This window comes from Olea europaea, chromosome 10 (assembly GCF_002742605.1).
Source record: "Olea europaea var. sylvestris chromosome 10, O_europaea_v1, whole genome shotgun sequence".
NCBI lineage: Eukaryota > Viridiplantae > Streptophyta > Magnoliopsida > Lamiales > Oleaceae > Olea > Olea europaea.
The window spans coordinates 35,053,826-35,071,068 of NC_036246.1; the positions used below are offsets into that span (position 1 = coordinate 35,053,826).

Consider the following 17,243-nt stretch of genomic DNA (forward strand, 5'->3'; position numbering starts at 1 on the left):
CTACACGAGTCGGGTAAAGTGTATTGAGTCTATCATCGTAAGCGGCATCTCTACTGCAACCACGTATGCAGCCATTCTTTCGCGAAATCTTTCCTGTGAATATACAAAGGTGGAAAGAGTAGAATTAGAACCGCCAAACACTAGTTCAGTCTGTTTCGAGTCCAGATCGCTTTACAACTCCTTAATACGTGTCTATTCAAATGCGTTGTACTCGAACCGGGCTTCCAACTAAATTCTTTGCCACAGTAATTGCAACATACTTTCCAAATATCTACTCCATTTTGAACATCATTTTTTTTACATGTCATATGTTGCCAACAATTTGATGATTATTTTTTTTGACCTTTTTGTCTCGAGTACTTGAACTTCTTTCTCTTCAATATCCTCCAAATTAATTGGAACATTTTGACATGCATTGTAGTTAGACGGAGTACTCGAGCTACCGCCGAACTGATTAACTTCATCACTTGTAAAATCCATAATAACTAGTATAATAAAAAATACTGAATATTAGACTGTATAGTGAAAGAAATTGAAACTTGAATGATTGAATCTGAATTTATAATATAGAAATAATGCGAATTAAAATTGATAACAAAGTGATTTAAAACTTCAAAAATCACGTCGTATTTATAGACAAAAAACCCGTGTTATTTTTCAAATTTGAATTTCAAAATCTACACGACTATACCATGTAAAAAATGCAGCTATAGCTGCACGGCAACAGGTATAGCTTGCAGCTCTTCTAATTTTTTTTTAAAATTTTTTTTGCCATTTAATTTAACTCGGACCGAACATTATTGTCACGGGCCACACGGGCTTGCTCGGGCTCGATTTTTATGAGCCACGAGCCGGGCGGGCTCAGGCTATTCCCGAGTCGGGCCACGAGCCGCCCGAGCCACCGAGCCTTTTTGACATCCCTAGGTTGAACCGTTGAGACTTAAGTTGCAGCAGACGTAACCAAAACCATGGCGAAATTGGCGATTGGCGTGGAGAAGCACTGGAGCAGCCAACTGCAGAAGACAACTGTTGAAATTGGCCCGGGTTTTCCAAAAAAATAAAAAAGGGTTACAAGTATTTTGGGTACCCTTATATTTTGGGCCTGAGGCAGAGGCCTCTTGGGCCTCTCCTCAGGTCCGGCTTTGAAGGCATAGGGCAGAGAGGTAGAGGTGGCAAACTTGACGATTGAAGTACTTTTGTCCTTGATCTCACACTTGAGCTTTTCCTTTGCCTCGCGCTGTCGCTGCGACATATCCTTCTTTGTCTTCTTCCTCCTCGTCACCAAAGTCTATGTTGGATTCCAATGAAAATTGCTGCGCAGCAAAAAATAGGCAGGAAATCAACAAGAACAAACACAGGATAGATTAGGGAACGAGAAATACTTGACATTGATGTGGAAGAGAGTTAAGAATATGAAAAGGCATTTTCTAGGGTTTCTTTCTTTCACTCGAAGAAGAATACAAATGAATGGAAAGGAGAATACAAAGAGTGCACGGAGAGATCTCTAGGTCTCAAGCACAATGAAAGTAGAGAGCAAATGTATTGAGCCTCTGAATAGGTACAAACTAACTCAACAAGTGTGAACACAATGTACTAAAAAATGAATAGTAACCTCCACATTCACTTTTTAAAGGAAAGGTGAAAAGGAGAAAAAGCCGATAATGAACACTAAATAATTGGTTCAAGTGTGAAAAGTGCGGTGATAAAAATGAATAGTGTGAAATACATCATCTGGTTCGGTGTAAATTGTGTACCAGTAACCTCTTTCTGATCCAAAAATGGAGTCCCAAAACCCAAATCCCCCTCGAACCCCAATGTACCCCAAAGTCATAGACTCCAATTACCAAACAATTCATCGCCCAAATCCCTCCTCTACACCGCTCTACCCCACCATCGACCCTGTGGAGAACCTCTTCCCTCACAACTACGAAACTCACACAGCTTCACCATCGGCCCCTCCCGAATCCATTGAGGAGGTCTACCTCACAATCCCCGGCGCAATTCTCCATTTGATCGATCAGCATTACTCCGTTGAGCTTGCTTCAGGCGCACTCCAAATCATCGTTCTTTATCAGGGGGATAACACCGTCGCTTCTTTTGCTCGTGTCGGGGATGAGACCCAATGGCCTTTGACGAAAGACCTTGCAGCCGTTAAGCTTGATCAATCCCATTACTTCTTCTCCTTCCAACCCCCGAAGGAAACTGAGGATTCTGACTCCAACGATGATGACGGAAAAGAGAAAAAGAAGAAGAAGAAGAAGAAGAATAAAAAGAATAAAAAGGAAAAGGTGAATATGGAAAATGAGGTGTTGAGTTATGGGTTAACGATAGTGTCTAAAGGGCAGGAGGGGGCCTTGAAGGAGTTGGATCGAGTTTTGGAGACTTATTGTAACTTTTCATTTCGGAGGGTGGAGGAGAAAGAGATGATAGCAGAGGCAGGGGCAGCGGCGAGGGGAATTACAGCAGGGGAGTTGAATACAGACAAGAAGAAGATGGAGGCGGTAGAAGGGCAGTGCGCAGCCTACTGGACGACGCTGGCACCTAATGTGGAGGAGTATAGCGGGACGGCAGCTAGGCTGATTGCGGCAGGGTCTGGGCATCTGGTTAAGGGAATATTATGGTGTGGAGATGTGACTGTAGATCGGTTGAAGTCAGGGAATGAGATGTTGAAGGAGAGGGTGACTCCAGGGGAAAATTCAAAGATTGATCCTAAGACCTTAAAGAGAATTAAGAGGTTTTATGGTGCTTTGTCTGTATTCATTTAATTAATAGTTGCATATTGATTTAGGTTGTCTGTTTGTTTACTTGTCTTTCAGCATATGTCTTTCCCTCGTTTGCTGTAACATGACATTGTCAGTTGTGTATGTTTGCTCTAAAAACACGATTCTCTAACTTTAAGCCTGATTTAGTAACGGCCAAATGACTTATACCCTATTTATAATGTTCTGTTTACATAAATATACGATATGAAGAAACAAGGCATATGCATAATTGTCGTTATTTTCTTTAGGGTTAAGAGGGTGACAAAGATGACCGAGAAAGTAGCAGTCGGGGTACTTTCAGGAGCTGTGAAGGTTTCGGGATTCTTTACTGGTTCTGTTGCAAATTCTAAAGTAGGAAAGAAGCTCTTTGGTCACCTGCCAGGAGAAATTGTCCTTGCATCTCTGGATGGATTTAGTATGTGAAACATCCCTTTCACTTTTATTTTTAATGTTGGTGCTTTTCTGCTGCACATTATATGAAGATATATATGCCCCGGTTTGGTAGTAGCTTATGTTAAATAGTTTATTAAAATCCAAGTCAAATTCAACAATTAATTTTAATCACACATTTCATTGGACCCACAACTTTCATATGAAGATATAAATGCCCCTGCTTGGTAGTAGCTTAAAATTAAATAGTTGATTAAAATCCAAGTAAAATTCAACAATTAATTTTAATCAAACATTTCTTTGGACTCACAATTTTTATCAATTTTTCAACCACGCATTTCACCAGCTTTTATCAAAATCTACTAAAAATTTTATTTTTAGCTACATCAACCAGGGCATAATTTAACAAGGTGTCTATTTATTTATTTAATTGTACTGTCTTTTTTCAATTTGATGTTTTGCATGAGTTATTAACTTATTAAGCGATTATAATAGTTGCTGCTAGTGCATATATTTTAAAAGCAATCTAATCCTTCATATTGCTGGGTGATGTGTTCAAATTGAGGTGAGGGACCAGACGATGATGCCTAAGTTATAAATTTCACAAAAGCAAAATTGTAAGTTTTGACTTGTGCTTGATATCTCACAAGAATCCTTATGAAAGAATGAAAAACTCATCTATGCTCTTTTTAAGTTTACCTTCCTCACATACGTATTAGACCGAATAAAGCATTTTGTTTGCTTGTATAGTGTTGGGTTGATAACTTTTTTACAAGTTGCATGGTCAACTTATAAGTGAGAAGTATTTGGAACTCTAATGTTTTAGATAGGCTCTTTGATGAAATTAGTGGGTTAGCATATGATTCTAGGTATGGAATTGAAACTTCAAACTTCTAGTCAGAAATGAATAACGTTCCAGGGGAGTTAACCCTTGTTGTAACCCTTACAGTAAGTACTGGCGAAAGAAAAAGAAGAAAAGGAAAAACATTTATTCAAGCTGCATATGTAGTTAACTACTGAATTGAAAGAATGGGTCTGCTTTTCAATTGAAATCTTCTAGGCCTTGTGGGAAAAAAAGAACAATTAATTTACCAGAATTAAGCCTCCCTGGCAAATTTATAAATGGTTTTTAAAGAGGAATATTAGTCGTTTCTACGACGTGTGGATAATAATGAATAGTAGTTATGAAATTGTGGTTAAAATTAATGTTTGACTGTGAACTCTATTTATAAACCATTTATAAATTTGTATCCAAAAGAAGGCTAAGCAATCATATCCAATACAATTAAGATACTGCTCTGAGTATGTATATTTTTTACATCACTGTGTCTGCCCAAAGAGCGTGGATATTTTCACTTAGAAATTTTTGACTACACACATTTGAAGACCAGTGAAAGAATAGCTTGCCAATTATTTTTTAACTCATAAAAAAGTATGCTGCAAAAGGTTTAGCTTGAACTGAGTTCAGCTGGTATGTTTAGTTTGGGAGTTCATAGTTGGTTCTTTCCCAGTGTGTTTGGTCTCTAGAAAGAAAAAATGTTGCTAACTGGCAGTCAAAATCAAATTACCTAAAGTCTTTCAGTCACCAGATAATCTGGTTTAAAATTACTCTTCAATAGGTTTGTCATGTATGTGCCTTCTATGAAAATATCTTTCTGCTCTTGACAATATGGGGTTCTTCAGTTATTTCATTTCCTCTTAGGTGTTTACTTAGTGGCTGTGGCTTTATGCATCTTTTCGGTGTGTATTAACTATTAACCTGGAGCAACTTCACATTCATTGCTGTAGCATTAAGTTTCTATAAATGAATGGTGGTGTTGTGGTCAAACTTGATTTAGATTGATTGTTTCATTACCTGTAGTAATTTATATGAACTTGCCCCTTACTTCTATCACTCCAGTTAACAATATATGCTTTCGGCAAACAGGCAAAATCTGTGATGCTGTTGAAGTAGCTGGAAAGAATGTGATGTCAACATCTTCCACTGTGACAACTGGACTTGTCTCCCACAGGTACGTGTCCTCGCCATCTATGATCTTGATCACGCTTGAGTGTACTTGTTGATCCCCATTCCCTTTTCATTCATTTCTTGTTAGATTGATATTTCTAATTTATCGATAAATTTTTTTATCTTGGTAACTGTACACCTGGTACAGATTTATGGCATGTTTGGAAAGGTAGAGTATGAAGCAAGAATTAGAAGCTACAATTTTGCTTAACCAAGCATGCATTACGGTTGTGTATCATATGCAGATTTAGAGTAATGAAATTTTCATTTTGAAGGTATGGAAACGAGGCAGGTGAGGCAGCAAGTGAGGGACTGGATGCTGCAGGACATGCTATGGGAACTGCATGGGCTGTTTTTAAGATTAGGAAGGCCTTCAATCCAAAAAGTGTTCTAAAGCCCTCTACACTGGCTGCATCTGCTATCAAGACTGCCGCAGCTGAGAAGAAGGGAAAAAGTTCCAAGTAATAGCTGATTAGTCATACAATTTCTTTGACTTCTTCTGGAGTATACATTTTCCAGATTCATTGAGAGTTAAAGAGCCAGATAACAATCTTTGTTTATCTTTTTAAATATTGTTGTTGTTCAGAACTGTCCTTTTTTTTTTTTATTTTTTTTTTATTTTTTTGTAGCTCAAGTTTGTTTCTTGTGAATAGTCCATCTCAGGACATAATTATTTTTTTCCTTCTCAATTTGATAGGACGTCTCCTGAAAGTATGAAATACTTTTAGTAAAACAACAATCACAAGCCAAAATTTTTTCCTGTTTATGGTAAGTTCATTTCCCTCCATTTAGCCCCCGTTTGGCCCCATTATTTGGATTTATAATGGGGGAATAGTGTTTTTTTTTTTTTTTGAAAAATAGATAGTTGTAAAAGAATGAAAAGTTTTCAATTTGCGTGTAATATTATTTTATTGAAGATTGTGTGGTTGAAAATTGGAGGGAGAAAAATTTAAATTAAATTTATGAGTTTTAATGAAGGCCAAACGGAGACTTAATTTTAATCTTGGGCATTTTGAAAATCCAAACTATAAAAATAATGAGAAATTTGAGTTCGCATACAATATTGAATTAAAAATATTTTTTTTTCCAATTGAGTTGTATTTAAGTTATGAATTTGTATAATATATATGAAATTATTTAGTTTTGAATTTTGATTACCCAATAGGTTTTCTTGCAAATGAAAGGAGTGTATGTAAAATAGATTTAAACGTGAGATAATTTTGAGATCTAATGATCAAAGATCTGGTGTGTCTTGATGTAATACACCTATAGAAAGAAAAATTCGAAAAATAGAATCCATTATTGATTCTCAAGGTAATATCAAGAATCCAAATGAAACCATGGTCCCAAAATTGACTTTAGTAGAGGAATCGAAGTCGAATTTTATCTAGTTTCAATTTGATTTCAACGATTCCCGAAAAAATGCCCACCTTTAATGGAAAATAAGGAAAGAAATACTAGGATATTCCATTAGTAAGTCCTTTAGGGCTGATTTTCAAAGTCTGATTTTATTAGAGTTGGCAACAGTTCGGTTCGAGAACAGATCGGCCAAAATTATCATCGAACCACCAATTTTTTCGTCATATCATAATCACACGATAACCACGTAAGTCGATATTGGTTCGGTTCAGTTTGTATATTAGTTCGACTCGATTCGGGGCAGTTAATATTCATGAAAATAAATTATTTTTCATAGGTCCAGCCGTCGAATTGAAAAAAAATATTTTATGAAAAAAGTCACACGTGATGGTTATCAACTGATAGTCGAGTGAATTATATTGGAACACTTCAAGCAATTTGCATCGTCGATAACTTACTAGATCAAAATTGTACAAAGGGTCGATAAAGGGTGATGTCTAGGTTAATAATGACAAAATAAAGAAAGACAAAGACTATGTATACTTAATTTCAAATCAATTCAGGTGTCTAAAACTAATCAAATGATCAAATTTACTGTAAGAGAATAAATTTTTTGAAACTGAAATTGTTGATTGAGTTCACTTCAAGAGCGAGTGTGTTGATAACCATTATGCGTGACTGCAGAGGAAGAAAAAACGTCCATGTGGAGTTTGCAAAATTAGATTTTTTTTATACATATTTTGCATTAGATTATTATTTATATGGAAAAAAAAATTAACATGTAATCGGTTCGGTTCAGGGCGACGCGCGTAAATACCATATTCTCATCGTCCCGAATTGGTTCATTAAAATCAAATATCATATCTGTCCCATTGTACCATCGGTTCGATTTTTTCGCCTCGTGTGGTTCGATTCATCGTGATTTTCGATTTTGACTGTTCAAATTGTCATCCCTACATTTTATTGGTCAATTTGGAAGATAAATTGAGGAACATACAAGTCAACAACTAGTCCAACGGAGGCGAATAGAGACATGGCATCAAGCAATGCCGTCCATTATTCAATCTTATTCTTTGATTTGTCTGTGTCTTTGTCTTATGAATGGACAACCTTTGCACCTCGAGGAACTACACGATGAAATTTGCGTCACAGTCTTCGACTTTTATATACTGTATCCATCAAAACAATAAAGCGAAAACTTGATTGGGATTCGAAATGGAAAAGTTTTCTCCATTAGTTGCAGCTTTACTGTGCATTGCATTTGCATATGGTGTGAATGGGTATATCAAATACAACACTGGGAGTGGGATTATTGATGGGAAATTGAACGTTCATTTGGTTCCCCATTCGCATGATGATGTGGGCTGGCTCAAGACAGTTGATCAGTACTATGTTGGATCAAATAACAGTATTCAGGTGTGAATTAGATGCGATTATGCAGTGTATGGATCGATTGGTTTAATTTCTTACTTTTTTTGGTTCTCTGAATTTCGATATTTGAATTGATACAGGGTGCATGTGTGGAAAATATTTTGGACTCTGTTGTTATGTCATTGCGCCGCGACCCTAATAGGAAGTTTGCCTTTGCTGAAATGGTAGTAATACTTCTTCTGAATTTCTTGAAATTATTGCTTTTGGACTAGAATCAATAGTTATCTGAAATTTATCTGGTTCAAATGACTTGGTTAAAGATGAAGTTCATGAATTTTTTATTTTTTATTTTTTTATTTTTTGCCTTAGGGTGCACGTTGTGGGAATTACATAAAGCATTGCACCATTGAGTTATTCAGATTGATCACAACTGATATTAATGGAGTGTTGGTTTCAGTTATCAGACACGGAGTGTGTACTAGTCTCCAATAGTATTTTGTTAATGCAACTATTTGCAGACTATAAAATTAAGCTTCACATATCCCAAAGGTAAAAATTTTTCACTCGGTAAGAGATTATCCTGAGTGCGGAGCAAGATTGAGAGCATACTGCGCGGATTATGGTCATGATTTTCCTATTCCTAAATAGAAAGATACTTCCATTTTGGTATAATCAGGTGGTCTTTGTAATGGAAGAGATGTTTAGCAATAAGCTTGCCAGCTTTGGCTTGTCCATTACATCATCTTGAGTTCTCAATGAAATGGTTCTTGACTGTCTAACACATTCTTTCTCCTGTATCTGCTTATAGAGGGAGTATATGGCGAGCAAAGTTAAGTACAGGTGACATTTTATGTGCAAATGCCTCCTAGTGTCAAGTCGAATGTGCAATACTAATTTCTGCAGAGGGTCACGCAGATCTGTAGCTTCTTTTCAAGTATTAGGCATTTTTAGGGTCCTGTGTTTCATTATTCTTGTTATTCTCCTTTTCCTTGTTCAGTTGGAGTTGAAATCAGTCATATTACATCACGTAATTTTACATCCATGTCTGTTACAAGAATTGGGACAACGTTGAACATTACTTGCCAATGGAACTAGTCCATTTCAACTACATGATGATGATACTGGAGAAATATCTACTTTGCAAGTAGAAATGCAGGAGTACATGAGTAAATATAGTTAGTACTGCATCAGCTTTCAGTTGTAGTCAACTGTTAAGACAAACCACAAGATCATTAGAGAGAGAGAGAGAGAGAGGATGAAGCAGAAAATGAAAAGAACAAATGATTAATGTGGTTCATTTCCATTGACTCTCCATGGACTAAGCTAACAATGAGAGCGATAATACTGGGTCATGCATTATACACAATGGTTGAAGTTCACTACTATTATGACTATCTAACAGTTTGTTGAATAAAGTGCTGTGCATAAACACATTGTCTCATGCAGATGCTTGATGTGTATAAATTTCTAACTTCAGCAAAGTTTCTTTTACCATTAACAAAAATGAATTGCTATTGTGATAGGCATTTTTCGATAGATGGTGGAAGAGGCAAAATCCAGAAATTCAAGAAGATGTACGGAAACTTGTTGATGCCGGCCAGTTGGAATTCGTGTAAGCATCAGCTTGCATCCTGCTATCCATATCCTTTCTTAGAGAATTTGGCATAAAACTATTTTAATAAACATGAATGCAGAAATGGTGGCTGGTGTATGCATGATGAAGCTGCTACTCATTATATTGACATGATTGACCAAACAACTCTAGGCCATCAACTGATAAAGAATCAATTTAATAAGGCTCCTCGTGCTGGATGGCAGATTGATCCGTTCGGGCACTCTGCAGTGCAGGCTTACCTACTAGGGGTTGAGGTATTTAAACTTATCTATTGATAGTTATTGGAATTCAATAACTGTTAGCTTAACATAATCTAAATCCGTATCTACAGAATTGATATTACATGTTTACATATTGTTAATTTTATATTTTATATTTTTTTGTTTGTATAGCTGGGATTTGATTCCGTTCATTTTGCACGGATTGATTATCAAGACAGAGGAAAACGTCAGAAAGATAAATCCCTCGAAGTTATTTGGCGGGCTTCCAGGACATTTGGATCCTCTTCTCAGGTTAGGAAATGCAACTCCTGCTCCATACACAATTTTAGTGTTAAACTGCTTCATTTGATTACTTTTAGTCTGGGTCCTTGCAGATTTTTGCCAATGCATTTCCTGTTCATTACAGCCCCCCAAATGGGTTCTCTTTTGAAGTAAATAATGATTTCAATCCAGTCCAGGTTCCATCTTTAAGCAAAGATCAATTAGTGTCAGTTTTACTCCTAGTTCTTCATATAAGCAGTATCATAATACTTCTCAGCTTCCCTTAATGCAGGATGATCCCCTCCTTTTTAACTTTAATGTGGACGTGCGAGTTAATGATTTTATTAGTAGTGCAATGATTCAAGTAAACTCCATGTTTCTCTTATTCCTTAAATTCAATAATTACCAAAGCTTCTTACTGAACAAGCATTTAGAAGGTAAGATTGCACATGCAGTTGATGATCATTTCATCTTTGATACATAGGCAAATATGACGCGAACTAATCATATTATGTGGACAATGGGCGATGACTTCCAATATCAATATGCCGAGTCTTGGTTCAAGCAAATGGACAAACTAATTCATTATGTGAACAAGGTAGTTTCTGTTGTAAAGTTGATTTCATTAATTCTAAAGAAAATCTCAATGGGAATGCACAATTGATTCTAAAGAATTATTTCCTCGTCATCAATTTAATCATTGAAGAAGACATTTTTAACAACCAATTGTTGTAACGTCCAAGCCAAATTGGCTGATATAGATATTATGAATCTGATTGCATTCATCTTGGCAACTGGAGCAAAAGTCTCTTAATAATTTCTGCAAGGTGCACTGTCACCATCCGTTGAAGACCTCTTCTTTGAAATAATGACATTGTATCCAAACAGTTTCTAGAACATAACATAGCATTATGTTTTGGCGGAAAGAGAAGTGAGAAAGAGAAGACTGGTGAATATAGCAATTTAAAAATATATATGTAGAATAACCTTTAGCTCAAATGATTAAAAAATTGAGTTTGTGTGCTACATTTACTTATTTCTAGGTCGTCTTGTCAGCCTAAACTTTCCTTTTCAACCCACCTCATGACTTCTAATCCCGGTGAATTCCCTTGACACATGTTAGCTCATCTTATGTTTTTACAATTACCTAGGTACTAAAAAGCCGGAGAAAATGATAGGACTGCCCATTTATTCTTTTCTTTTCATTTTCTCATTAGCTCATTTTTAAGTGGTTGGCAGAGCTTGTACCTTAGTGTTCTTCGGCTTGGCTATATTTGACCCATGATATTTACACTTAGATCCTTGCTATGGTCTTGTCCATAATTGTTTTAGTTAAAGAACAATCATTTGATCAGATTTCAGTAATTAAATGAAAGAAACAATCAAACAATACTTAAGTTAGTGTGCGTAATAAGATTGGAATCCTAAGAATGAGTATGCCAAGATTGAGGTTAATGTCACTTAGACAAGTCCCTGGAAGTTTGTCTCTGATGTCTATCCTTAATTCTTCCCTCTTGTTTGCTTTAAAGCAAGACGTCATGTTCATATATTCCGTTCTGGGAAGATGTTTGGTAGGTTGAAGATCCTTTTGTGTTACTTTTCTGAGATTATACAGTTTACCATTACCATGTAAGGGATTCTGTCTATGACAATTCTCCTTCTTGGAATTTCCATCATTAGCATAAATTTAATGATAGAGAAATGAACTGGTTTTCTACTGTTGGATCTTCTTCACGTTGCTATCCTTTTCCATTTCACATAATTCTTGAGTTCAGGGTCTTGATAATTTGGGTGTTGTTGCCTGTAATATTTTTTCTCATACCTTGTTTGCTATAGGCCCTCTTTCCCATTGCCTCTGGCCTCTTTTATTTGGAAACAAAACAAGCCCACTGAAATCAAGACTCTTTTATACTTATTCTTTACATAATGGTGACATACAAAATTTTGTTTATTTGAATCGTGATGGTACTACAGAACTATGTAGGATGTGTAGATTCAAACCCATTGCTGATGATAGAACTAGAATAGATTTTTTTGTTTCCCACTCACACGAGCCCATATCCTTGCTTTTCTATCAATCCTCCAAGACGAACAACTATTTTGCGTGCAAGAATTTTTTTTTTTAAAGGGAGTCCTTAGTCTTACTTGGAGGATGGAGCCAGCTGATAAAATAGGTGAAAGAATGGAACTAATATACTAAATTTTATGTAATGTAATTGGATGATATTGTGGCTAACAAGGTCCTAGGTTCAAGTGAAGTTGCCACCCAATTATGAAAATTGAATATTCCACATCTCAGGTCTTTGAAGAAAAATGAATCCGGCCTCAGTGTTTGGGGGAGGTGCTGTGAAGATATAAATATTAATGATTAAGTTCCTTCCTTTATAACGACTTAAGCTTTTGATTTGTGATGGTTTAACAGTTGGTGAGCACTTGAACATAACTACATTAGTCACGAGCAATAGTTACGTCACTTCTAGCATAATTTAATTTTTAACTAAGTGAATAAGCTCGGGATTCCAATTTAACACTTTATAGACAAAAAAATAGGTGCTTTAGGCTGTTAGAATGTGGCGGGATAAAAAGTTTCTCCTCTTCACTTACTTTGGGCCTGAATAGGCTAGCTTTTCAGCAGCAATGGTTTGTTTGATTTACAATGCATTTGGAGTTTCCTCGTCATTTATGACTTATTTACATGATCATCTTTTTATATTCAGTTTAGAAAACTACTTGTCCTGGAATTCTGTACATTCCTTTTTTTTATCAATAAAATTCTTTCAGTGTTTCTCCATCCAATTGCATAGTTGCCAACTTTTCACCTTTATTCACTTGCATTATCTGGAATGGGAAATGCTTGGCATAATCATAATGAATCTAAGAAAGCTCATTATCACAGGATGGCCGTGTGAATGCATTATATTCTACCCCATCTTTCTATGTGGATGCGAAATGTGCTGCCAATGAATCTTGGCCTTTGAAAACTGATGATTATTTCCCGTAACCAATGCTCAACTCTTATTCTGATATCATATGTTCTAATTGTTCTATTTGAATTGATCTTGAAACTCAGTTATATATTTCTCTTTTGTCTTGCCACAGATATGCAATCAGTGCTAATACATACTTTACTGGGTTTTTTACAAGTCGCCCCTCCTTGAAGCGATACATACGTATGTTGAGTGGATATTATCTGGTAAGTTCGTACAATTTTCTCTTTTCTGGATGTATGTATTGAGTCAAAATTGAATCTGATCATGTATTTGCAATCTTGGGACTCGTGAATGGGCACTTGATCATGTCAGCAACGTTAGTCCTATACGATATTAAAGTTGGGTTTTCAAGTGCATTGAAGTTAATTATGGATCAAACTATGATTATATGAACAATACCATATTGTAATCAGAGATGGACATTAAATCCTAGCTTCTATCCATATCAAGCATTCAAATAATAACTGATGTAGGGTGGCAGATGCGTAAAAGTAATGAATGAACATTGATATCGAAATTTCGTTGAATCCTAAGAATACCAGAAGTTTAGGCATAAAAATTCTTTGATTTAGGCACGAATATAATGAATTTTGCCTTATTGATTTTAAATATTAAAAACTGAGAATTTATGAAAAATTGAAAAAATAAAATAAAATAAAATCTCAACAATGAATATTTCAACTCAAAAAACATTTTTTTGCATTAAGGCTTCCATCTCATATTTAAAGCAGTAAATAACATCTGAATAACAACAAAACTCAATGACTAAAGTCTAAATAACAATTTAAATTAAAAAGTCCTAATATTTAGAACTAATTCAAAATAAATGGAATTAAAATTCGAATTTATATCATTCATAAAGAAAATACCAACTCTAAAATAATTAAAATTTTCATCATTCTCCTTTGATTGATAAAGATTCATCCTTGAATTTGCACTGTATTCTTCATCCAATTTCTCATAATAGCAATATATTACTTGATAAACTTGCAGGACATACAACAAAACACTCTTCAAATGAAGGTCAAACTATAGCATACATCTCAAGATCCACGGACTCTCTTGTGTGACACCTAGAATCAACCCTTTTTTTTAGACCACCTATCATGGACACTGACATCAGGCTCTTTTAGAAAATAGGTGGACCATCGTAACTATCATTGCACATATTTGTACATTCTTCAATTTTTTCATCAAAGATCGAGGACCCATCATAACTGTCATAACCCAAATCCACAAATTCTTCAATTTTTTCTCTAAAAATGTAAGAGTTTAAGGAAGAAAATATAATTTTCCTTATATTCATTCATAGGAAAGATACATATATATACAAATTGAGAAATCTATATTAGGAAACTATGTTAATTAGGGAATCCTATAATCAAGCTACCAATTCCTATAATTAAGTGTCAATTTACATTTGTAACACTTCCCCTCAAGTTGAAGCATAGATATTAATCATCCCCAACTAGTTACAAATATAATCAACCCGAATCCCATTTAAAGCCTTTGTGAAAATATCTCATAGTTGTTCTCCAGTTTTCATGTATCATACAGAGATTAAATTCTGATGTATCTTCTTACGAACGAAATGACAGTCAATCTCAATATGCTTAGTTCGTTAATGGAAAACAGGATTAGAAGTAATATGAAGAGCAGCTTGATTGTCACACCACAACTTTGCTGGTATTGAAGTCTTAAGACGAACTTCAGTTAAGAGCTGATATATCCATATTATCTCACATGTAGATTGAGTCATAACTCTATATTCTAATTCTGCATTAGATCGGGGCACAACGTTTTGCATCTTACTTTTCCATGAGACTAAATTTCCTCCAACAAAAACACAGTAGCCAGTAGTGGATCTTCGATCAATTTTGGAACCTGCCCAATTTGCATCTGAGAAGCATTCGATATGGGTATGTCCATGATTTCTGTACAGTATTTCACATCCAGGAGCTCTCTTTAAATAAAAAAGGATCTATTCTAAAGCTGCCAAATGGTGAACTGTTGGGCAAGACATGAATTGACTTACAATACTGACAGGATATGCAATATCAGGACATGTTACTGTAAGATAGTTCAATTTCCCTACTAGTCTTCTATACTTCTTAGGATTTTCAAATAAATCACCATCTTTGGTAAATTGCAAACTGGGAAACATTGGAGTACTGCTTGGCTTAGCTCCCAACTTTCCTGTCTCAGTTAACAAGTCAAGTATATATTTTCTCTGAGATAAGAGGATGCCTTTATTGTTTCTTGTCACCTCTATTCCCAAGAAATACTTCAACACTCCTAAATTCTTTGTGTGAAATTGGGCGTGAAAAAGGACTTTAGAGATGAAATTCCCACAGTATCACCACCAGTAATAACAATATCATCAACATACACAACAAGAAGAATAATGCCAGATTCGGACTGTTTGTAGAAGACTGAGTGGTTAGACTTGCGCTTTTGCATTCCAAATTTCTTGACTGCTTGACTAAATTTTTCAAACTAAGCATGTGGACTTTGTTTCAAACCATATAAGAATTTTCGAAGATGACACTTTTTTAGTGCTCCTCATGAGCAACAAACCCAGGAGGTTGTTCCATATAAACTTCTTCATAGAGATCACCATGTAAGAAGAGATTTTTGATGTCCAATTGATGTAAAGGCCAATTATGAGTGGCTGCCATAGAGATGAATAAGCGAACAGACGTTAACTTAGCGACTGGAGAGAAAGTGTCAGAATAATCCACACCATAAGTATGAGCATAGGCTTTAGCAACAAGACAAGCTTCAAGTCTAGCCACTGATCCATTAGGATTGACTTTGACTGCAAATACCCACTTACATCAATAGTATTTTTTCCTGCAGGTAAATCCACGAAATCCCAAGTGCCATTAGCATCCAAAGCATTCATCTCCTTGATCATAGCTTCACGCCAACCAGGATTGTATAATGCTTCATGAACAGTTTTCGAAAGAGTTATAGGATCAAGGTAAGCAACAAAAGAACAAGAAGACGAAGACAAGTGATCATAAGACACAAAAGATGAAATAGAATAAGTGCACTGATGTTTACTTTTGCGGAGAGCAATAGGTAGATCAAGATCACTGGACACTGGATCTGATGCCGAAGAAGAGGCAGGTGCTAAACATGCATCAGGAAGGCCTCGTTGTCTGGAATACACATGACGAATAGGCAGTGGTGGTAGTAGTGTGGGAGTAGTAGGTGTAGAGGTAACATTAATTGACTGGTAAGTGACATGATAAACCAACAGATGATCCTCCTTTCCCTTATTGGAGGAAGTGTAAGAAGTAGAAAAGAAAGGAATGTGTTCCAAGCTGACACAAGATATTTGTTAAGATTCGGACAGTAGCAACGATACCCTTTTTGTAGACGAGAGTAGCATAGAAAAATACATTTTAAGGATTTGGGATCTAATTTAGTTACTTAGGGGCGAACATCACGAGCATAAAATGTACTACCAAATATCGTAGGTTCAATAGGAAACAGGGGTTTAGTAGGGAAAATGATACTGTAAGGAGTCATACCATGAAGAATGGATGAGGGCATCCGATTAATTAAGAAACAGGCTATGGACACTGCATCAGCCCAAAATTGTTTAGGAACATGTATTTGGAGCAGGAGTGCCCTGGCCATTTCAAGAATATGTCTATTTTTTCTTTTAGCCACACCATTCTAAGAGGGGGTATCAACACGCGAAGATTGATGAAGAATACCATTCTGAAGCATGTAAGTTTGAAAAGAATCGGAAAAATATTCTTTGGCATTATCACTTCTCAATGTCCGTACAGAGACATTAAACTGAGTTCTAATTTTAGCACAAAATGCACTAAAATGAGAAAAATAATTCAGAACGATTCTTCGTTAAATAAAGCCAAGTCACCGAGAAAAATCATCAACAAAGTAACAAATTACCGAAATCCAATTTGGACACGACATGATAAGGACCCCAAACATCTGAATGAACTAATTCAAAAGGAAAACTAGCTCTTTTATTGACTCGAGGAACCAATGACAAATGATGATGTTTTGCAACAAATGATGATGTTTTGCAAATTGACACGACTCACAATCTAAAGACGACACATTGAAATCGAGGATATAATTTCTTCAACAAAGATAAAAATGGATGTCCCAACCGACAACGTGCTTCAGAAGGAGTTAAGATGCTTGAACACGCCATGGACTTGGGCACCTGGGATCTAGAATATAGATTCGGCCTGATTCATGTCCTTTACCAATAATTTCCTTGTC

General features: G+C 35.8%; 2 protein-coding genes across 7 annotated transcripts in view; both read left to right on the forward strand.

The window, feature by feature from the left end:
- The first annotated feature begins 1,656 nt into the window (after positions 1-1,656).
- On the forward strand, positions 1,657-5,926 carry LOC111401985 (protein EARLY-RESPONSIVE TO DEHYDRATION 7, chloroplastic-like). Its single transcript, XM_023029984.1, has 4 exons — positions 1,657-2,734; positions 3,011-3,177; positions 5,080-5,164; positions 5,436-5,926. The coding sequence occupies exons 1-4, from the start codon at positions 1,779-1,781 to the stop codon at positions 5,623-5,625; spliced, it is 1,398 nt and encodes a 465-aa protein (XP_022885752.1). The 5' UTR covers positions 1,657-1,778; the 3' UTR covers positions 5,626-5,926.
- A 1,649-nt stretch (positions 5,927-7,575) lies between these two features.
- The window catches only part of LOC111401986 (alpha-mannosidase-like), a 55,977-nt gene continuing 46,309 nt past the window's right edge, over positions 7,576-17,243 (forward strand). For 2 of the 6 annotated variants that reach the window (XM_023029985.1, XM_023029986.1), the window contains exons 1-10: positions 7,576-7,935; positions 8,031-8,114; positions 9,414-9,502; positions 9,585-9,759; positions 9,898-10,017; positions 10,101-10,184; positions 10,280-10,351; positions 10,472-10,585; positions 12,884-12,984; positions 13,087-13,180. In XM_023029985.1, coding sequence (XP_022885753.1) covers positions 7,735-7,935; positions 8,031-8,114; positions 9,414-9,502; positions 9,585-9,759; positions 9,898-10,017; positions 10,101-10,184; positions 10,280-10,351; positions 10,472-10,585; positions 12,884-12,984; positions 13,087-13,180 — 1,134 coding nt within the window. In that variant the 5' untranslated portion in view covers positions 7,576-7,734. The other 4 variants (XM_023029990.1, XM_023029991.1, XM_023029988.1 and 1 more) reach the window with 4 other exon arrangements.

Bases quoted from the DNA above. Each gene is read 5' to 3' on its own strand.
- LOC111401985 (XM_023029984.1), top strand. From the start codon at position 1,779: ATGGAGTCCCAAAACCCAAATCCCCCTCGAACCCCAATGTACCCCAAA. The intron at 2,735-3,010 runs GTTTTATGGTGC...TATTTTCTTTAG, and splicing joins ACCTTAAAGAGAATTAAGAG to GGTTAAGAGGGTGACAAAGA. The intron at 5,165-5,435 runs GTACGTGTCCTC...TTCATTTTGAAG, and splicing joins ACTGGACTTGTCTCCCACAG to GTATGGAAACGAGGCAGGTG.